Source organism: Amborella trichopoda, chromosome 2, assembly GCF_054954075.1.
Source record: "Amborella trichopoda isolate Santa Cruz 75 chromosome 2, AtrichopodaSantaCruz75HAP2 v2.0, whole genome shotgun sequence".
In the NCBI taxonomy this organism is placed as follows: domain Eukaryota; kingdom Viridiplantae; phylum Streptophyta; class Magnoliopsida; order Amborellales; family Amborellaceae; genus Amborella; species Amborella trichopoda.
Genome location: NC_142337.1, coordinates 44,306,909 through 44,330,638, shown reverse-complemented (window position 1 = coordinate 44,330,638; position 23,730 = coordinate 44,306,909). Strand labels below are relative to the sequence as shown.

Below are 23,730 nucleotides of genomic sequence, written 5' to 3'. Positions count from 1 at the left end.
GTAGGAATCAGTGTTCATAAATATCTAAAGAGAGTTTTGGGTTTCCAGCTGAGCTAAATGCAAATGGCATTACACATCTTCCAAAAAGAAATAAATATTTATCCCTCATCGCCCTCTAAGCTAAATGCAAATGGCATTACACATCTTCCAAAAAGAAATAAATATTTATCCCTCATCGCCCTCTAAGCTCATCAATATGAAACTATAAACAGAGTACAAGCAGTACTCTACAATTACACAAACTAACAAAACCCATTAAGTTTCATTGCATCCTATAAATATTGTCAGGTCCTATACAATAAATTTGAAATAATGTACATGTACATCACGAAGTTATGATGACAATTGATTTAGTCTCTTCTCAAATTGCTTGGCCCGACGAAGTGCTTCTAATGCTTCAGGTTGTCTCCCTGCTCTTTTCAAATTGAAAGCTTGCATTCTCTCTGCTTTCATCTTTTCTTCCAGATTAGCTCTCTCAACACTAGAGTTTCCTTTCGCCCCAATACTACTAATCCGTATCGCATGTGGCTTTGATGGCGCCTTCACTTCGGCTTCTGAAGAGTTATTTGGATTCTTTGAGAAAGTATGTGCATCATTCCATCCAATAGCCTGTAGTGCAGACAAGAGTTGAGGATCAAGAAGATCATCAACTATGGCTTCATCTCCTGCCTCAACATCATTAGCCCCATGCTTATCAGCCTCCAAGCCACAGCCATCTATCTCCTCCATTTGTGCTTCAAGGGACTTCGCAAGCTCAAATTCTGCTTCTGATTCCTCTATCCGGCCCTCTCTTCTCAGTCGAAGGGCCTGGCGCTTGTGTGCCAATGATGCCTGCTGTAATTTGAAACGATCACGACTTGAAATAGGTCTTCGGGGTTGATTTTGTTTTTCCTCTTTAATGTTTGAAATATCATCTGAAGTGGAGACTGATGGTGTAGTATTGGCAACTTGGCCTGTTTCTATGCTCTTCTCTAGGAGCTTAGCCTGCCTCAACTCCTCTTTGGCTTCTGCTAACTTCCCTTCTTTTTTAAGTGCTAGAGCATTTTTTTTATGAGCAAGTACAGCTAGCTGAGAAGAGTTTCGGTCACTAGGAACAGCGAGAGAGATCTTAGGAGCACTTGTTTCTATTGAAGCATCTGCTTCATGGACATGCTTTCTCTCCATGGGTTCAGCCAACTTCTCTCTCCTCTCATTAGCAGCATCCTCTTCATGGATAAGGCTACTCTCCATGGCTTGAACAAACTGTTCTCCCCTCTCATTAGGAGTGGACAATTTTTCTGATACATGAACCACTGATTTGAGGATTTCAGCTGGTTTGCTTGATGGTCCTTGAGTTTCTACAATAAATTCAGAAGCATCATGATGAACAGAATGATTGTCGTTGGGTAAAATGATTGGGGCTGAATTCAAATTGTTTGTCGTATAAGCATCCCCAGATAGAAGATCGAGTATTTGCACTGACTGAGTGTCAGTTACTTTTGAAGTTAAAGCTTGGTTCTCTGTCAAATCCATGTTTACTGAGTATGATATATCATCACTTATACCTCCCTCTGCAACCTTCTTACCTTGTTCCTCTTTATTGGCAATGGGCACACTGCCTTGGTTTTCCACCTTAAGATCTGTATCTTTCTTCCCCAGAACTTGAGTTTTCTGGGAAGACTCTATTTCTTCCATCTCAGCCTCCAAAACCTTGGCTTTCTGCAACTCTTCGTCCGCCTCATCGGACTTTCCTTGCCTTCTTAGCGCAAGAGCCTTTCTCTTTATCCCTAACAATTCCTTTTGGACATTTGCTTTACTTCTTACCGGGCGGAATGAGATTACAGGAGAGATAATAGCCGAATACTCAACATCAATATATATTTTTTCAGAAGATTCCTTAGGCACTCTCGGATCTTTCATCATTTCAGATGAGTCTGAGTCTTTCCCTTCAATTCTGACATTTCCTGTTTCTGAATTGGAGATACCTGGCTGGTCATCGTCCTTCCAACCCAAAATAGTTAAAAGAGATAATAGAGCTGGATCATGCATATCTTGTTCTGATACATCTGCATCATCCTCGTCCACTCGAGCAGACAAATCCCCAGCAGGTATGCCTGTATTGCCCTGTTTTAGACCCTTTGTATTAAATCTCACTTCAGTAGTCCTACTGGAATTGTTTTCCATCTCTTCTAGTTCTTGTTCAAGGACTTTCCCTTTTCTTAGCTCTGCCTCAGCTTCATCTACTAGTCCTTCCTTTCTCAAAGCAAGAGCCCTTCTTTTGAGGCCTAACAGCTCTCTCTGAATATCTGATTTTTTCTTTGTCAAACTAGCAGTTGTAATGGTTTCTTCATAGGCCCCAAGCCCGTCACCCTGTTGAGACTGCAAATTCTCAAGGTCTTTCTCTAGTAGTTTGGCCTTCTTTAGTATCTCCCTTGCCTCTGAAGCATTTCCAGCACGTTTTAGTCTAAGCGCTTCTCTTTTCAAGGAAAGCACCTCAGCCTTTAATGCTTCCCTATCCTTAGGAGCAGTATCACATGCACTGGTATCTGTCTCATCCATTTCTTCACCCCAGCCAAAAGATTTCAAGGCTGCAACTATATCTGGATCATTCAAATCATGATCAGTCACTTCGAGGGCCACATCATCTCCAATGTCTTGAATCTGGGTGAAATCAAAGCCAGAGTGGTGTTCAATATTCGTGGGTAAATCATCTTCCTGTTCAGCATTAATACTCCTGATCAGTGCAGCAATCTCATCATCAGATTCCTCATCTTGACCAAAAAACTCCTGTTCCTCTAACTGTTTCTCTAAAACTTTCGCCTTCTTGAGTTCTTCTTTTGCTTCTGCAAGTTTACCTTCACGCTTAAGAACAAGAGCCTTTCTTTTGTGAGCAAGCACCTGGGACTTTTCAATCCCACTGGATTCCTGACCAAAACTAGATTTTTGAGGAACTTCACCAAGAAGGTTTGAGAGTTCACCCTCAAAGCTGAGATTTTTGGGCTTCTTATCACCATTGTGCAGATCTGCATCAGACCACCCAAGGCTTTTCAGTTCACTTGCGAGGTCATTCTTTTCTTCCTTTACCCTTCCCGATGAAAGCTTAGTACCACTTGTGGAGTTTACAGACCCATCAGTTTTCTCATTTGAAGCTCGATTGCTAAAGCTTGAAGCCTTTTTCCGGCTCTTCCTCGATGCAATATCCAATGCATCCGCTTGCCTTTCAAGCTCTTTGCCCCTCTTAAAGGCTCGAAGTGCTTCATCAGATTTACCTTCTTTTTTTAGTATACCATACTTTTTCTTCTCTTCCTGTGCCTGTCTTCGCAACTCGTCTGGGCTTTGGGTGTCCATCTCATCTGAACCTTGTCTACATACCTCAATTGAGTTACTCCTAAGGATATCATCTTTTCTCTCGTGAGTGGTGATGCTTTTCTGTGAAGTAGAACAGGAACCACTGGTGAAAGCACTATTAAGATCAGAACCCTCATCAGGGTTGGTTTCCTCTACTGATTGAAGAGGTTGTTTTCTGTCAGCACCAAGAATCTGCTCCACAGCTTGATTCTCCAATTTAGGTGCTTGCTTTGATCCACCTGTAGAAAAAGACTAACTTTTAGTTTAATGATACAACCACTGATGCTCCTCATATGTACAATCTACAAAACATAAAAACACACAAAACTTGGGAAATTATAAAGTCAAATGCCAATTGCTATTGTTCTTTGAGAATTTACAATTTGTTCCCTAAGTAGTGATTGATTTAGAAAATTTCAATTGCTTAAGTTATATCAGGTCATTATGAGTAGTTATCACATCTTAAAATAACACATCCGGCAAATGTGAGAATGTTGCTTATCTCAAGATCGGAAATCACAAGATACAAGTTGATGCAGTCACCTCATTCTTTCGCAATCATTTAGGCGATAAGAAGATTCAAGAGGAACTAGCACAAGAGGCTTCTTGTCAGATACGTACATTCCTGATACCATGGATAAGCAGGACACTCTAATGGCTGTTCTCAAGCATCAAGAATAATGAGCAGTATGTTTGGAGTCTGTCCCTAGAATATTTTTGACATGGCCTACATTTGGGTGCCACATGCTTACCTATTTGATGGTAGTTGCAGCCAACTGATGTGGCAGGTTTTCTTGGATCTATGGATGAGAAATGTAAAGGCTAGCTATGCACATATGTCAAAGAATATAATTCTAGAATGCCCTTCCTCTTGGACCAAAGGATATTTATGAACACTTATTTGCACTAGTAACTGTGTATTGAAAGTGATGTACGTATACTTGTGGAGTGCAAGCTCTTCAGGCCCTTGGATGCTTCCTACAATCTACGACAAGATCACAACCTTGCTTCCTCTTTAGTTAAGTTCCAAACACAAGAGGGGAAAAACAATATATATACTATATGGCTGGGAACAGTCCACTAGCTGACAGCTACAGTGTACGCCCAACGGCCTAGATTGAATTTGAGCTAATGTGACGGCCACGACCTCATTTTGTAATATAATTTAATATTTTCTCTACCAATCCAAATCACATGAAATTTTAAGCGTCCATTCTTCTCATCAAGACGCACCTAATAAAAATATAAAAAAATAATTCGCAAAAATTAAATTGACCAAAATACCTATGAAACGACCAAAATACCCCTAAAAGTTTCAGGGGCATTTTGGTCAATTTATTTTTTGTAAATTATTGTTTAGATATATTTATTAGATTCTCCTATTTTTATATACTAGATGCTCAAAATTTCAAGTAATTTGGATTTGTAGAAAAAATTAAAATTAAAATACAAAATACAATTGTGACCATTGGATTAGCCCAGATTCAATCTAGCCCATTGGGCTTATACTGTAGCTATCAGCTAGTGGGTTGTTCCCAACTTTTTCCATATATATATATATATATATATATATATATATATATATATATATATATATATATATATATATATGGCAAACACTACCGCGAAAATGAACAGTGATTTCTCCTATGCTCATCACCGTCCAAAGTTCATCGCACGGTCACAGTTGTCCAATATTGTTTGAATTTTTTTTTTTCTACAAATCGGAATGATCTGAAATTTGGAGCGTATGTTCATCAAAAATAGGAGAATCTAATAAAATATAAAAAAATAATTCCAAAAATAGAAATTGACCAAAATACCCCTGAAAATTTAAGGGTATTTTGGTCAATTTATATTCTACCAAATATTTTTTTTATATTTTTATTAAGTGCGCCTCACTAATATGTACAAACGCTCCAAACATCAGATCATTCCGATTAATAAAAAAAAATGAAAATTGAAACACTACCGGACAACTGTGACTGTGCAATGAAGTTTGGATGGTGATGAGTCAAGTAATTTGGATTTATAGGAAAAAAAAAAAAATTGAAGCACCACCGAACAACTGTGACCGTACGATGAAGATTGGATGGTGATGAGGGTAGGTGAAATAACTATTCATTTTGCCTATAAGCGTTCGGAAGATTTTTCATATATATATATATATATATATATATATATATATATATATATATATATATAGAGAGAGAGAGAGAGAGAGAGAGCATCCAGACAACTACAATGAGAAAAGAAACCTCTTCATCTTCCTATTTTTCTGCAACAGAAAGATAGGCTAAGTGTTTTCTACAATCTAAATTTTATAAGCAACCCTGATCAAGTATGTGAAGTGCAACATATTAATGTATGAAAAAAGTAAAAGGAAGAGATCCGCGGCATTACTTCCTGTTACATGGTATGGGAATTCCCTTACCTATACTTGGGATTTGTTCTGTAGACTATCCACCTTGTTCTAGTAACCTAGATATGCAAAAGCAGATTTTGCATTTAACGATCCATTAATTTATAAGTAAATCTATATTCCCTTACAGGTTGATGTGAGCAAGAATCCAACATCGGTTTGTCTACAAAATGTGAATGGTGGCTGACAAGTCATAACCTTAGGAAATATATAGGATACGCCTCAATTATCAGGAGTTGCTGATAATTGACCACCAAGTTAGACTAGAACTGTCAACGGAACAACCAGACTATCAGACTACAAGCACTTCATAGATCACAAAAACTACATGTACTAAAAACTTCATTTGTTACATTTTTATGATCCGCAAACATCCAAAAATGAATGTGTCAAGCATAATCTCCATTTGTCACACTGTTGCCAACAACCCAACTGCTGATACTCTCATTAGCTGTTTTGGCAGAAGTTCAGCTCCCAAAGTATTGATATCATGCCCATAAAAATGAAGAGAGTTTTTTCATGCCACCCTAATGGATAGCTGAAAAGAAGATGCCTCCAAAATCACTTCTATGTCTGTTAATTGTAAACAAAGAAGCAATTAAGTCAGAAGTAAAACTTCTGCTTAAGGATGATATGAGATGATTTGTCCTAAGAGCTGGATAGAACAAACAGAAGTTTAATCATTATAAATATAAAAAGATCTTGAAAATAGTCAAAGGGCCATTTAATATTCACATAATAGTGACAGAACTGCAGGATGAAATGTACCTTTACCAGCTCGATACCGGTGTCCAGAACGAAGTTCAAAACGTGTTGCATCCTCAAGTGTTTTACAGGGATCACAGATTCTCACTGGAGAATCACCTTGCCCCCTGAGAACCATTCTCTGCAGGGTGCAGTTGTTGCAGAACAAGCCTCCACATCTTCGACAATGATGCTGAATCCATAAAAGCAAATCAAAATGGAAACCAACATTTGCAGACTTGGCACAGTCAGAAATAAATTATGAGATTAAAACCTTGTAAAGAGCAATGCCACCACACTATTCTAGTTGATTAAGAGAGCCAAGATCTTAGAAAAGAAGCCTCCATCTCCATATGCTGGTTTTATGACCCAAAATATAATCAATTACTCACCATATGAATCAAGCAAAATTATTAACATAATATATTTCATGATCGGGAATCACTAGACTGGTGAAAATCAAGCTGCATTAGTTAAAAATTTCAGATAGATTGCACCAAAATGAAAAACTAATCAATTGAGAGAAACAAAATCATCTACACTGTGTTCACAAATGAAAAACAATAATTTGTGTTCAACAATATACAAACATCTTAATAACTAAATTACTAATCAGAGGCACTCCATTTTATTTGCCATTCATGTAAAAGACTTGGCATCTATTCTGAACCAAGTATAAAAATTTTAGTCAAAAAATTTGCAATAAACGTTTACACCTTCCTTATGATCGCACATCAGACAGACCTACCACAGCAATAGAACATATATATTCTGCATTGATCAAAGACCACCAACTTTGCAGTCAATGCCATCCACTCCATACTTGAATTACCTTTGATCAGAAGCAGTATCAGTTATCAAAAAAAAAAAATCAGAAGCAGTATCCATTTAATTTACCTTGCCCACATGATAGTCGGGGCACCTTTTTCAGCCGAGCCGTTCTAAACACCCACTTACTTATCCTGAGGGGTTTCCTTCCCAACTAAATTTGGTTTGGTATTACCCTGCATCCCCATCGTCCTTCTCAGCACAAGGGACTCAAGCCTCGCACTTAAGTATAATGTGCAGGAACAATGAAGAAACTGTCAGCATCTCCAGCTGTTCAGAATTTAATACCTGATGCCATAGACGATATCACTTTTTAAAAAAAGAAACCTCTAAGGCTGGTCATAGGGTTTCCACCCCCCACCCTATCCTCCGATTGCACAAGGTTGTATCATTTAGAAAGCATTTTGGAGAATTTGGAGGGACAGGACTAACAAGATACTTAGATGAGTCAATTTGAGAAATCAAGATATCTTCAATCAACTCATATTTTAGCTGAGATATGAGTTCCAAGCACAAAGATAGAGAATTTTATGTTGTTGAAGAAATATTATATATACGGAGGTCTTAATAGTGAGGGAATGGGCAATTGTTGAGGTTCCTTTGGGTTGAATTTCAAAAGCAGTTAATCCAAGCAACCCTGCTCAAGGCCTTTGTTAGTAGTCCTAGAGAGATCTGAGATACTATCAGATCAGAGGCAAGAGCATTGCTCATGGGGCTTAGAGCATTCTCTGTTATTTCTCAAAGCACCATGAGAGGGTATTTTGTGAAGATCAATAAATGGCTAAAATACATGAGTAAAGCCCATTGGAGAACTCTGGTATCATGGAAGGGATCTATGAGACTAGAGAGTTTTTCCATGTCCTTTCCCCATGTTTTGTGGCAGCCAATGAGCTCATGGATTCACACAAAAAGTTAAGTGGCAATGTCAAGCTCATTCTTGGATTACCTTGCACAACCCTTATTGAAGAGTGTTTTATATTGCTTTTATCTTCTTCTATGTCATGATAATGATACATACAATGATGTAATGCTTGTCTTAAAATAAATGTAACGCATAATCATCACCAATCAAAAGAAATTCCATCAAGGAATAAGGGAAGGAAAGTGTTTTCAGAACATTTGGCAACACCGGAACCTTAATCTTGCCAAAAATAAGACATTCACTTTTTTAATTTCAAGCAATGTCCCTAAAATTTGGAAAGAACAACCACTGATGACAACTACTGTTTCTGGGAAAAAAGCAAGTTGACTCTTATTTCCAGTCATTGGTTTGGAAGTTGGAAACTCCAACTTATTTAGGTAAATGTTGACATTCATCACATAAAATATCTAATAATCATCAATCATGATTATTCAAGAGAAACCATAAATTTATCCATTAGTTCATTAGTTCACGAACTTTATCTGCAGATGATACCTGAAATCTTGTGCACATTACTGTTTAAATTAGTTCAGTTAATCAGGATTTCAACCAAAACATGTGTCACAAGACAATTTGTCAGGGCTTTTATTGAAGGATTGAAGACATACTAATTTTGTGCTGCATGCTTTCATAAAACTGTTTTACTTGTAATTGTAATAACAGTTCTTGACTGCTAACAATGATTTCCTTAAGTGTATGCATGCATGTCTAACAGAATCACTGCTATTCCTTTTCAATCATGATTTCTTAAAAGTAAATCATATTTTGAAGTTGTAGTGTTGGATGCATGGAAACCATCCAAAGCTATGCCCAAGGTTACCTTTTAATATTTAAATTTACATTATTGAGAACTTTCTATATATATATCTGGTTTTACTAAATGCAACAAAAACTGGTAGTCTAACTTTTTAGAGAGTTTTACTAAATGACAACCACCCAACATGTTACTGAAATCAAATTTCTGTCAAAATAAGAAGACAGTACCACTCAAGTGCATACCCACCAATATTTAAGATTCTTTCAATTGAAAATTAATGGACTAAAAGTCTGCTCTTGCAAACCTACCTCTCTTGTTAGTTATTGACTCAAGAATATCCTAACAGTCTCAAGCTAAGAGTAATTTGATGCTTCTATTTTGCTCTTCCACCTAAATGATAAATGATGTAATCATTAGCTGGATACATATATGGTGGCTATGTACCTTTTTAATAAGGTTACAAGAGCAGGGATCCTTCTAGTGAATCCTTTTCTATTACTAGGAAGTACCATTGGCAAATCTTCAAATCAATTCAGCTTCCACTGACTCTAAGCCTTATGCTATGCATGCTTTAATTCTCTTATAAGGAAGTGCCTTCTAGATTCTTCCTTGTCTACCTCTGACCTAAAAACTTATTTGAGAATCAAGACACCTGCCCCACCACCCCAACACGCCCATAAAACAAAAGAAGAAGAAGAAGAAAAGCTTAATCAAAATGAATCTTTGCTTCTCGCCTTCTTTTTCTTGACAGAGCACCATTTCTAGACCTCCCCAATAATTTGCACCAAGACAAGATTCCAGTAAATGCATTGTGAAAAACATGCATTTCCCAAAAAAGAAGCAAACATTCCAAAAAAACAGTTTTCTTCACAGAATTCATACTTTGGTTATTGAGGATCTACACCTAGGAAAGTATGGGGTCGGCTGCAAGTGGGTCTACAGCAACAAGACTCAAGGGGACCATAGATTCCAAAACAATTGGGCTTGTCTCTAAGAGGACTCATAGAAGTATGTGATTGATTGTGAGACCTCCACAATATTTAGCCAATTGACCACTGTCAGTACACAAAGTTCTTGTGGCTACGCAAAAGTGGTAGTTACTTTGAATCGAGGTGAATACTGGCATTCATTAGCACCTCAATGTGAAGGTGTGCATGACTTCCACTGGCTATCTTACCAAATGTCATTCTCTCCTTTCTTTAATTTTGGGGTAATACAGCGGCAAAGAGGTCCATTGCTCATGATAGGAATGGAACTCAAGATGTCATGTTGTGGTGCCCCACCACCTTGATCACCTAGCTTTAAGCCCATTCTTAAACGTCATTATTTCAAACACGTCCTCAAGCATATATTGAGAGATTTAGAGGTACACCATTATTCAGCCAGTTTGCAATAAACTATTTTTTGTCTGTTTGCAATCATCTAATAATAATGCCACTATCTTGGTCAACGTTCTAAAAGACGGACCACCCAATGCCTAAGCAGTCCAGAGGGCTTGGGAGCCTTGCCTAGGCCTAGGCAGCCTACCCCTAGGTGGCCGCCTAGATGATGGGGAGCCCACCTAGGCGGGCGCCCAATGCCCAACCCTTGGTGGCTGCCCAGGGCTTGCATCCTGCCCAGGGGCGAAAATGCCCCATGTTGAGAGGTATTTTTGGGTCTTTCTTTAATAAAAAAAGGGGATAAGGGTGGGTTCATTTGACACCTAAACCCCATTAGAGATTGTTTTAGAGAGAGAAAAACCTCAAAAAACTAATTTTTGTGATTTCCATAGGATCGAAGGGTTTCTCAAAGTTACGAGAATTCGATTAAAACATATCCCCATTGAGATTAGATTTAGTTTTGGAAGTTTAATAAGTCTATTTAGAGGATTTATTTTAGAAGATTTTGACTTTGAAAACATTTTAGAGGTGGAAGTTTGGAGATCGAGAAATCAAAGTTAGTAAAAATCTTTTTTTTTTTAGATTGCTTGTATTATTTTGAGATGTCTTCTTCGGGATCTAATCGAACTGGTGATCAGGGTTGGAAATATGACGATAACCCGAATTATGGATAAAAATTGCATAAGATACAATTATTGTGAAAATGATACAAATGGAGGCATAAACCGGTTTAAGAAACATCTTGCTGGTATCATGGGGATGTTGCCCCATGTAAAAAAGTTTCTAATGCTATTAGAGAGGAGATAAATTTTTTACAGAAGAGTGTATGTGCTATGTGCACTTGTGGACTATAGAAATTTGATCTGCCCCTAACTTTTATGTGTTATGCTGCTATTCCTTATTTTCTTTCATTTTCTTGATAATGAAGTGATGTGTTAACTTGTACAACATGCCTCATCATATATTTTTTAATTATTAAAACAAAATATGACCCTTAAAACAACTTTTCTTTCTATTGGCGCCGCCCAGCGTTTTTTGAAACACTGCTCCTAGTCCTTGTAAATGATATTCAGATTTTCGACAATATCTTCTTCAGAATACTAATGTCTTAATTTCACATAACAATCATGGGATTGTCCACTGTCAACCTTTTATTGGAACTGAGATGGCACAGGTTCCCCCACAAAAGTTATCACAACTATATTTGACATTGGATTCTTCCAGCACATCTCATGGAAACAACAATGTGGTGACTCTGAAACTGAGTGCCTAGCACAATGCCCATAAGGGAGATAACATCCCATTCCTACACTTTAATGCCAACTAGTTGGTACTCTAATCTACTGAAGCAAATATTTCACATGCTGATTTTTGTAATGGTCTTTCACATGGTGATTGCCTTATCAACCTGATCGCAATTGCTCCCTAGCACCTTTACATTGCTACACTTTACAAACTTACTAACTATCAGTGATTAATACAAGGACAATCCCTTCTCATGTCCTTTGAAGTTCATTTCACTTGTTTATAGATGCCATTGGCAAGGAGAGGTCCGAGCAGCCCAGTGGAGTACATTCTTAGATTCAGCCTCAAAAATAAGTGTTTCAGACTAAACTGAGCTGAGGTGTTTCATCCTTTCAAACAGGGCTATTATAGTCTCAGCCGTTGTTGAATCTGCTACTCCAATGGATCCCGAGTAGGAGAGAATTGTGAAGCCATTACAATCCCTAAAGAGACCACTGTAGCCAGTAGGGCTGTGGTTGCCACGAGAGTAACCATCGAAGTTCAACTTGTTGATACCAAACTCCGGCAGGCTCCAAAGGGAAGACCGCAGGATTTGAGTTGGCCTGTTATCGAGGACGACCGACCAATGTTGGAGAAAAGCAGAGGTGCCATAATGCTTAAAATGTCAAGAGTTTTTGGCCCAAAAAATACCATAGCCTTAATGCAGTCCAGCACAGCCTCGAGGGTGCATTCCTTGCCATCGAAAATCCACCTATCCCTTTCGATCCAAGTGGTCCATGGCTGAAGGCAACCATTGCAAGCCACAAGAAATGACCAGCAGAGGACCTCGGAAAAGAGAAATAGCCTTGGAAAAGCTGGGGAGTGGAGGACAGGGAAACCCAAAGCCAATTAGTGTGCCGCAAGATATCGGCCCATAGGGAAGAAGTCCACTCGCAGGGTATAAACAAATATTCATCGGATTCTGCAGCTGATTTGCAAAGGGGGCATCAATTACTGACAGATGTTGGAGGCAGGAGTGGGATCAGTTTGAGGAATGCTGAACTGCCATAGGGTGGAAGCTCCCTACGGTTAGGATCGACTTCCATATATTCAACAAGTTAGGGACCTAGATCCTAGGATACCTGGGAGCAAGATCCCTTGTCACTGGGATCAAAGGGCATCTAAGGTCCACTATGCATAAAACAAGATCAAATAATTGTATACGATAAAATTAGGATTGAGCCAATGCCCATTTGATCCATATATTGCAAATGCCATAGTTATAGTACTCCAATTTACTACAATAATATAGTTTAATAATATCATCAATTGGCTTACTGTTATATTAAACTATAAATTTTTAATACCATAATTCTAATATACCACGATGTGATATGCACCACAGTTCTGCATTTTGTAAAGAAATAAATCTATAATACCAAGGCGAGGAGCAACAGTTCAATTACTAGTATAGCTCCTCTCTTTGGAGGGATCTTACAAGCATGTAGACCAAGATCCCATTTTCTAGGGAGTGAGATCCCTATTTCTCTAAACCTATCTCCCTCTAAGATTGCTTAGAGGAAGCGCGGCATCGAGTTCCTAAGGTGGGACCGTGGCCTTACACCCAAGGTTCTGGCAACCATGATTAGGAATAGGGAGACATCTAATTTGTAGTTGATCAACTGTTAAGACTCTTTGGTATATGGCTAGTCTGCAACGCATTTGAATATTGGAGGAATTTCTGGCAGCCAAGCTCGATTGGCTAAGGGGCAGAAGGCCAGAGATGAGGGAGTGGAGGGAGAGAATCACGCATAGAAAGAGAACTGAGATCTGCCCACTCGGGCTGGGTATCCAAAAGATGGCGTTGACACCGCTTGCAGGCAGGCAGGAAGTCTGTAACAAGGCTAAGAAAGATTGGAACTGGGGGATCTCATGGTCAAGCAGAGGCCTCCTAAAATTGGAGTTCCACACTCTATCCCCGCCAATGGCCTCAAGATAGTGGAGACACGGCCCCCTCTATCCCTTGCCAACAGGTACAGATCATGGAATTGCTACGTAAGACAGAAGCAACCAACCCAAAGGTCACTCCAAACGCTAACTCTAGTACCCTCTCTTACCCTAAAATGATTGTGACAGCAAAAATGCCAAAGGACAAAGAGAATAGAGCACCAAGCCCCTGAAGATCTCCCACTAAGGAAGGCATTAGGGAGCCAGGGGGACGGATCCAGGTGGTATTTGTGGCTTAAGACCAACTGCCAAAGGTGGTCGTCTTGGGTAGCTACCCTCCACCACCATTTACCAAGCAAAGCTTTGCATATACTTTAAGGCCACAAATACATAGACCTCCATCTCTTTTGGGAAGGCAAACCCCATCCCAACTGGAACGATGGAACTTGTGTTTATTGACATCACTCAACAATAAGAAGTTTCTCATGAGTTTTTCTAGACGTGCCAAACCTAAGGGTATTTGGAAGAGAGACACATAGCACATAGGAACATTAGAAAGAGTGGCACATATGAGAGTGACACAACCTGCCAAAGAGAGGAATCTACCCTTCCATCCAGCAAGCTTACGATAGAACCTCTCAATGATAGGGTCCCAAAGGTTTTTATTTGGCTAGCCGATGCACTGAGGGAGGCCAAGATACTTGGCAGGGAGGGTTTTTCTTTGTATGCACCTATAAGAAAAAATGCATGACTACCAGACTACTATGATCTTCTATGAATCTATATTAGAAAAATGAACTTGTAAACAAGAAACGCATATAAAATACCATATCATATGAACTCCAATTGCGATCACAACCAGAAGAGGTAGTCAAACTCAAGATCCGAATAGCCATCTTTTGGAGGTGTGGAGTACTAACCCCATGTTGTCTCCACCATTGGGCTGCAAAATGGGGGCTACCTTTGTAATTAACTTAGGTATTTAACATTATTTAACATTATCATACATAATTTTAGAAACTTGAAAGAAAATTATCCAACAAAAGTACAAAATATATTATTATGACCTAGTTCGTCTTTGCTTCTTTGTCTTATTGCCATATCTTTCCCGATTGACATCAAAGCACACTTGTACGAAATGAGCTCTTCACTTGATATCTTATCTTGTATATGTAAATTGAGAACTAATCTCTCAACACACTCATTAAAACCATTCAATCATAATTGTATCTTTGGCCTCAATATCAACATCAACATAAAAGAATTTGGGGTTCAAGTAATACTCCGCTGCATGCAATAGTCTATAGAGCTTCCTATCCCACTTGGAATCTATAATCTCCCAAATCGGGCTATACTTGGCCTCATCATTGCCCAAATTCTCTGTAATCTCCTTCTCAGCTCCTTCAAGTGCATCATATATGAAGCCGATAGAGGGCTTATCAGCATCAACCAAGCGCAAGACCTTCACCAAGGGTAGAAACCCCAAATTTAGCCCACCCATCTTTATGGTCTTGAGATATTCCTTAGTATGCTCAACTTCTTTCTTCAATAGTGGCTCGCTGATCTCGTAACGGAGTTAGGCCTTTTAAACCTGGCCCAAATTGCCCAATTGCTTTCAACATTGTATGGAAGCAATTCAAACGAGAGATATTAAAGAAATGCCTTCATGGTAAAACTAACGAGCAATATGCTAAACCACCCAGCCTCTGTCTTCCTTCTTAAATTTAGTTTTAAGTGTATTTGTTTTTTCCCCTTTCCCTTCCCTTTTCTAATTACTGTCTCGGGGCTAGGTGTAAAAAACCTATCAACATGCCCTTTCATAAGAGGCATCTTGACCCAAAACCCCTCTTACTCTTCAAGCTCTGATTAGCAACCATGCTTACCTCGTCTTCCCTTTCTTTATCCTCATCAATGTCAACATCATAAAAAATATGGACCCTTGCCCTCAATTCAGCTATATCCTTTTCTTTTGGTTTTTTTTATTTTTTTCAGCTTCAATGTACTCAGAAATTTCTTTCTTTACAATTGTTGGGACATTCTTACATGGGCCTCTAATATCGACAACATGTTTCTTGAATCTATTTATGCCGGCATTGAAAATATGTCCACAAAAATTGTACATAATTTTATTTTTGTCATTTTTATCTGGGTTAACACAATATTTTCATCTCGGATCCCCACACCTAGTAGACCTCGTAGAAGACATCTCAAATTCAAAAATTGAGACTCGAATAAAGATTACAAACTAATATGTTCTGCCCAATCTCTGCTCTTCGATGTTTCTTACCTTAATCGAGCTACTAATCAGCTCAAAAGTCTTCTAATATCTCCAATAGCACCCTAAAAAATAATTCTAATGAGAAAAGAAAAGTTTAGGAAGCTTCTTCAAACCACAAAAAATACTTTTTGTTTTTTTAGAGAAAGTTAACATGGTATTACTGGGGAGAGATACATGGATGTGAGAGTCCGAATTGATTACAAAAAATTGGTATAGCTAAGAGATTGAGGGCTTATAGAAGTGTTTTTTTAACTTTGGGCGTTCACAATAACCCCATAACATATTTATACCTTTTTGGGAGTCAAAATCACCCCCTTTGCCCTTTTGGCCAACTTTAAAATTCATATAGAGGCCCACGGCCTTCGGCGCGCGCCCAGAACTAGATGCTAGGCGCCCGTTCAGGTATAGTCGCTCAGAATGGGGCGTCTAGGCCTAGGCGTGCGGTCTTCGGGATCTTGGACATCTAAGCAACGGGTGGACCTGTTTTTGAAACCTTGCTCATGGTTATGAATGTTTTCATAAAGAGATGGATGAGAAGGAGTGAAATTAATAACAATCCAAGAACTAGGTGGAGGAATTTAAAAATGAAGGAAATAGATTTATTTAGGAATAAAATTGATAAAAGAAAGAAATTGCAATTCTTCAAATGAAGTTAATGTTATATGGAATAAGATAGCTGATTGCATTAAGAAAGTGGCAAAAGAAGTTTTAGGAGCATATGGAAGGAAAAAACATTCAGACAAAGAAATTTGGTGGTAGAGTGATGAGGTTCAAAAAGATATTTCCAAAAAACAATCATGTTAAAAGCTTGGAAATGGAATAGAAATGATTAAAACATATAAGAATATAAATCTACTAAGAAGAACGCTAAAAGAATAGTAAAGAAGGCTAAGTTGAAGGCATATATGATCTATACAATAAATTGGGGACAAGAGAAGGTGAAAATGATGCCTTTAAACTACCGAAAATGAGAGAGAGAAAGTATAGGGATCTAGAACATTTTAGATGCATTAAGAGTGATGACACATGGTCTTGATGAAGGATGACAAGGTCAATAAAAGGTGGATAATTTATTTTAAAAATTATTAAATGAAAAACACTCTAGGAGCATAGTGCTAGGAGGAACCTTTGACATAAATAAGGTTGGAGGTCATGGATACATTTGTAGGATTAGATTCATTAGAATATCTGAAGTGAAAGAAGCTTTGAGAAAGATGAAGATTAGAAAGGCTTTAGAATCAAACGGTATACCACTAGAGGTTTGGGAGTGCATGGAGAGATTGGCACATTCTGGTTGACCAAGACCGTAGTTGTTGAAAACGCCTGAGAATCCAAACCATTTTAGGAACCAAAATCACAGAGTCGCGGCCAGCTAAAAGATTCCTATTTTCAGAATCAACATCTGTACAATGGGAATCATGGGGAGTGAAATTCCTACTTTTTTGGAATCGAGAATTTACCAAAATGGAATCGAGATTCCACCACATATGGAATCAAGATTCTGACCTCCTTGGACTTGAGATTCCTACCTCATTGAAATCGACCCCCAAGGAATCGAGATTATGAAGTCTTAAGAATCGAGTTTTCAATATATGTGGAACCGATATTCATACCAATTTGGAATTGATTGATTCCGACATATTTGGAATCGAGTTTCTGATGTATGTGGAATCGAGATTCATGCCAATTTGGAATCGGGATTCATATTGGTTTAGAATTGAGCTGGATCCCAACTGGCAAACGAGATTTGTAACTCTATGTAGTCAAGTACAAAGCCCCATAAAAACAAGTTTCCTATATCAACAGCATCTTGTGCTTTATAAACTTAGAACCTATTTAAGCAATCAATATCAAATGTCTCTTATTAGACTTGTAAAAGGGTACTTCAGATTTGAAGTCAATGTATTGACTATTGAACTTAGGGTCAAGTAGTCCACTAGGGAAATTATCTACAAAAGATAAAAATTTTATCCCACGTATTTCTAAATTGTGATCTCAATTTCATTATTATATAGACAAAATACGATTTTCTCTATACCATGGTATTTGTTGTATGTATTGTAGTTACCAATTACACTGTAAAGAAAAGGCAATCCATCCTAACACTAATAGAAATGTGATTCGAGCCAGTCCTATTACTATTAGAAGCATTCACACTATTAAAAGCATTCGAATGAAGATTTCTACTCCAATTACCTTTAAAAAGTGGTAACCATTTAGGAAATTGGATATTATGTACTTCAAATTGTCTTTTTTATTATTTTATTTATTTTATTTTATTGTTATTTTATTGTTATTTTTTTGCTTACATGCACATTATGCAATTGTGGTAGGAGAGAAATTCAGTCTAAACATCAAGCACACGCATGGATACATTATTGCATGAATTAAAAAACAACACGTAGGTAGAGATATATTTTGACATCAAATTCGTATCTTATGGAGGTCGAAGCAAAATTTTGCATTGATTGAATTGCAGTTCCCTACTCCTACGATTCGAGGTATTTTATGTTGTGATTCTAGATTCAAAACCATAACGAATAAATATTCATCATATGTGGAATCATAAATCAACACACGTGCAATCAAAGATTAAACAAATATCGGAATTGAGATTAGAAAAATTTGGGGCCGAGATTCCACAAATAATGGAATCGAGACTCCTAAAAAGGTATGAAACGAGATTCCTAAGTTCCAAGAAACGGTTTCTGTGAAGATCCCTTGTCAGAATCGCCGAATTAGGATTTCGAACAGGAATCACGACCTCAGTAGAGAGATTTGGGTAACTATGGGCTAGACTTTTCAACAAGATTAGGAGAACAAAGAAAACGCCAGAAGAATGGCAAAAAGGTATTATGATACCTATTTACAAAAACAAATGAGACATACAAAGTTGTACAAACTACTGCAGGATCAAACTTATGAGTCACACAAGGTCTTTCTTTGTTTAGAAAAAGCATACAATAGCGTACTCACTTCTTAGACAGTTAATTTGATAGGTGTTAGAAAAAAAATGGAGCATCTAGGGCATATTAACATTGTGAGGGAAATATACGAGGGAGCGCTAATTAGTGTGAGTACAATTAGTGGATAGACAAGTAAATTTTCAGTGACAGTAGGCCTAAATCACGGTTAACGTTGAGCCCATCTCTCTTTGTTTTGGTTATAGACGAGTTAACTAAGCATCTAAAGGATGAAGTACTATGGTGTATGTTGTTTATGAATGGCATAACTTCAATTGATGAGACTAGAGAAGGCATCAATGCAAAGTTAGAAATGACAAATTAGTTAAGATTGGCAGCCAAGAAGTACCTACAAGAGATTATTTTCAATATCTAGGGTTGATAATTCATGAGAATGGAGTGAATGAAGAAGATGTCATGGATAAAACTAGAGCTGGGTGGACGAAATGGAGATGTACTTTTGGAGTCTTAAGTGATCATTGCATACTAATGAAACTGAAGGGAAAGTTCCATAAGATAGTTGTAAAACCAGCCATGATGTATGGGACGGAATTTGGGTAGTCAAATAACAACATGCCCATAGAACGAATGTAGCTAAGATAAAGATGTTTAGATGGATAAGTGGCAAGACAAGAAAAGATTAGTATTTGGAATAAAGACATCCGAGGGAACTTATGGGTAATTACAATAGGCAGAAATATAAGGCAAAGTAGACTTAGGTGGTATGGTCATGTGCAGTGTCAACCTAGAACAACACTAGTTCCGAGGGGTGATGTGGTTCAAGTGGAAAGCTCTAAAAAGGCAACGAAAAGGCCCAAAAGACATGGATAGAAATAGTAAGAACAAATATGGTGTCTTATGATATGACTGATGATGTGGCTATTGATAGAGCAGAAAGGCAGAATAAGATTGGTGTAGCTAACCTCAAATAGTTGGGATACAGCTAGGAGGATGATGATATAAATCATCCAACACCCTTTCCTTCAATTTTTCTGAGTAAGTTCTTGATGCAACGGCTACAGACCATCATTGCATGGCAATCATTTGCGCTATACAACATGTACCATACCCCGCTTTTTGAAAATGTCATCTATAGATGAGAGAAATCCAAAGCAATGGGACCTAGTATACAAAGCTAATAGGCTCCAAACTTTGTTGGCTCCTAATCATCCCCCACGTGGAAGCACATGGAAATCAGTTTTAAATGTACAATTTTTCACCGTCTACACACTTATCTTTCTTGGGACAACACGTGACAACCTTTCTTCAAGCAATGGAGGGATCGATGAAGTTTTAGGTGCTGCCCAAGACAATAAAGATGGTTATAAGCTGACATTTGTTGAAACCACACATACAAATTCTTTGTTGATGACAAGGAGTCGGAGAGAGCAGCATGGATATTTCAGGTTGTTGGTCACTCTCATCCATCTCACCTTTCTTTGGATCAACTTCATGCTCAGGGCCCTCCCCATCCTTACAATCTGGTCAGCTTCCCGCCATAAGAGTCGCTACTTTTCTTGCATTGATGGCCCTGCGTAAATTTCTCATTACAATTATAGCATGACCCCCTTTTTCTCTTTTCAACCATTCCTCAGGTGTGAGACAACAAAGAATGGGATGTAGGTAGCTTGAGGATTCTCAATTGGTGGGGCAAGTGAGTAAGACCCCCCTGGGGTAGACTTGCTTGTTGCCGACGCAGTGTGATCTTCTCAACTTGAAGTTTTGCTAGCCCAATTGCAGTCACCAATTTCATCACCCTGAACATTTACATTTGAACATCAAAAAAAGCTCATCCTTTAACCCACATACAAAGCAAATAACAATGCCTTGGACAACCCAGTTGTCTGACTGGCAAGCTTTTTCTCACTCTACCTGATATTCCTTGTAGTTGCTTGTATACACCGCGTAGCCAACACCTTGGAGAAACTTTCAAACTCGGTAGACGAAAATCTTGCCCATAATGCATACGTGAATATCTTCCATGTCATCACCACTGTAATCTATTCCATCCATCGATACCATTTGAGAGTCTCTTTTTCAAGAATGAAAATAATCCATTGTTACCTTTTTGTGTTCTGGGATCTGGTGATAGGCAAAGATTTGATCAGCTTTGTAGATCCACCAGGTTAGATCGTCTCCATTGAAATAGGGGAACTCGAGTCTTTGATGGGGAACTCAAGTCTTACGTGTATGAATGGATCCTACAAATCCGATCAGGTAGACCCCAATATTGGCTCTGATCTTGGGTGTCTTGTAATGGATTTGTCGCCTGACACTTCTTTGACTGATCATATTAGGAGTCTATGGAAGAGAGTTTTTTTAAAATCTCACCAAATATTCATTGCTTGTTTTGAATTTTCCTTCAACACTACAAATTCAGATCAAACCTTTTATATGCTTCTAGTAGAACTTCTTGTCCACATGTTCTGTCCGCCATGTCCAAGGTCATATGGCTCTAATACCAAATGTAACAACCTTAGGTTATTAAATTAAGAGAAAAAGAGAAAAGGTGGGAAGAGTTTCTCTTCGTGCGAAAACATGACTCCACAACTGAATTGATTCCTTTCTTATCCTCCTCGTACTCGTCCTTCAACATTTACTTATAACCTTTGGCTACACCAACTCATAGACACCACAACAACCCTTCCTTACTCCCAACTCATAGACACCACAACCCTTCCTTACTCAAAAGACAATAATCCCACCCAAAATCTCCTAACAAGATCTCACTCGACAAGTAACAACCTAATAACCTTATCTTACCATAATACTAGAACTCTACTTAAAGGGAAAAAAGAAAAAAGTGACATCAGCTAGCAGCCATATATAAAGTAATGAAGCGAACCTAACACCAGTGAAGATTACATTAAAAATCTCATATACATGATAAAGGTAGCGGAATCAAGCCATTTTGCACAATTCAAGATATCTATCAGAGATTCCAATTCAAGGCATCCATTAGAAAAGCTACAACCCAATTTCATGGATCGTATAAATCTCTGTGAAAAGTTTGCAATTCTACTCGACACAACTCAAAAGATCATCTCCCATGTCTAAATTCATTAAAGCATGTTCAGCTAAGAAATGTAGGCCATGTGAAACGACGCAAAAAAGCAAAGAGCATCACCGTTAGCATAAAATCATTTACATTCCAGTACACATGAATCATGGTTTACCATATAAAAGAGTCTAGAGTTCATTCTAAAAGTGCAAAACACCACCTCTATTCAAGACCTGAGCACTGAAAAAGTCCAACATTTAATAAGCAAACAAGCACAATTTTTCATGTCTATAGCAATAAAATAGGGACAAATAAGTCACACCAGAAAAGAGAAATAATGAAGCATACACAGATCAGAGAAATAATGAAGCATATACAGATGATCATATCCTAAAAAACAACTGATCCATGGAAGTTGGGCTGAAAATACATAAAATCCTGACAGAAACCCATATCAATATTCATACATAAATCTCCACTGATAAAACATTCCATATCAGAAAAGAAAAGAAGAAAACAGAGACGTTTCCCAAGATCAAATTGAAAAACCAGAAGAAGATAGAAAAAGAGAGAAAAAAAATCAGAACTTAAAGAAGGATGGGAACCTTGCGATTGAAGAAGGTAAATTGAGAAGAACATCCCTGACAGTGCGATGCGTCAATAACCCAATTGCTCCCACGAAGAGATGGTTTTGCAGGCAGCCCAATTTTCTCTAACATTTTTTCCTTCTAATTCGAGTAACAATCGGAAAATCAAAGAGGCCCAAAAATTAATGACTCCTTTACAGAGTCCAATCTTCTTCGCTCGTATCCTATTTTCGTTTCTTCTGCTGAAATCGGCACGGAAGGATAAGTTTTTAGGGGGCTAGTGTGGTTAAATTTTACATTTGGTCGTGCAACCAAAATATAATCTCCTGCTGGACTATATCTATCCATCTACTCTATCGAGGCAAAACTTATACTAGGGATAGTTTTTGGGATTTGTATACAAGGAGACCATTTATCTATTCTATAATACTACATCATTAAGCAAGAGTTATAGGGTGGACACCGGTCGCGAAATAAGAAGAGACCTTAATGTTATAGAGGTTGTAGGACATATAGCCGATGTTTAGGGGAAGAGAAAGAGACTAAAATGTTGTAAGTGTAGACTATAGATTTTAAGAAAAGATAGATAAAGTAGAGATTTTAGGAAGAGAGATATTATTTCCATAACTTATTGAGAAATAGGAGAATTTGAGAGATTTAAGAAGAAATTTTGATAAGGAAATAGAGTATGTACAAAATAGAGAGAATGAGAGATTTTAGGAGAGATTTTGAGAAGGAGAAAGAGTACGTGCAAGAGAGAGGAAGGAGAAGAGGAAAAAAAGGGAAAAGAGAAAGAGAGTTCAATCTATTTCTCACCTACTTCTTAAATTCTATAGTTACCATTTCTTCACCTAAAATATCTCTCACATGCTGATAGAGAGAGATTTCATATCTCACGCTACGTTAAGACTTTTATTTTAATTAGGTTTAGAAGTTTTATAAATAGAGGTCTCTCAACCTCTCAACATAGTTTCACGAGCTCCTCTTAACAAGGTGTACTTTGTTGTTTTTTTCTCTTCATCTCTCTTTCTGTTTACACGTGAGTTTTATAAATTTATTGATTTATGGTTTTTAGTTTGTTGTTTGATATTAAAGAAGTTATGGCTTTTTAGTTTTTTTAATCAATATTTTGGCTATTTGATGTGAGAAGTTGAGTTAAGTATATGTTAGGAATTTTGATGGTTATTGCATGCTTTTCATGTTATTCTTCTATGTTTGGTAATGAAATTTTGGATAAAAGAATCTTAAGATTTTGTTCATGGATGACTTTTTCGTTTTTTAATCAATGTTTTGGCTATTTGAAGTAAGAAGTTGAGTTAAGTATATGTTAAAAATTTTGATGGTTATTGCA

The 23,730-nt window shown here is 37.7% G+C and overlaps 1 protein-coding gene across 3 annotated transcripts; it reads right to left on the bottom strand.

Annotated features, from left to right (window-relative positions):
* Positions 1 to 243: 243 nt before the first annotated feature.
* Positions 244 to 22,620, bottom strand: LOC18440979 (phosphoinositide binding protein). 3 transcript variants are annotated; one of them, XM_088860112.1, is made up of 4 exons: positions 22,398 to 22,620; positions 6,768 to 6,849; positions 6,518 to 6,686; positions 244 to 3,566 (listed from the first exon to the last, which is right to left on the bottom strand). In XM_088860112.1, the coding sequence occupies exons 3-4, from the start codon at positions 6,630 to 6,632 to the stop codon at positions 334 to 336; spliced, it is 3,348 nt and encodes a 1,115-aa protein (XP_088716238.1). In that variant the 5' UTR covers positions 6,633 to 6,686; positions 6,768 to 6,849; positions 22,398 to 22,620; the 3' UTR covers positions 244 to 333. The 3 variants fall into 3 exon arrangements, with proteins under 3 accessions (XP_088716238.1, XP_006851172.1, XP_088716239.1); XM_006851109.4 differs by lacking the exon at positions 6,768 to 6,849; XM_088860113.1 differs by lacking the exons at positions 6,768 to 6,849; positions 22,398 to 22,620 and adding an exon at positions 7,391 to 7,650.
* Positions 22,621 to 23,730: the final 1,110 nt, after the last annotated feature.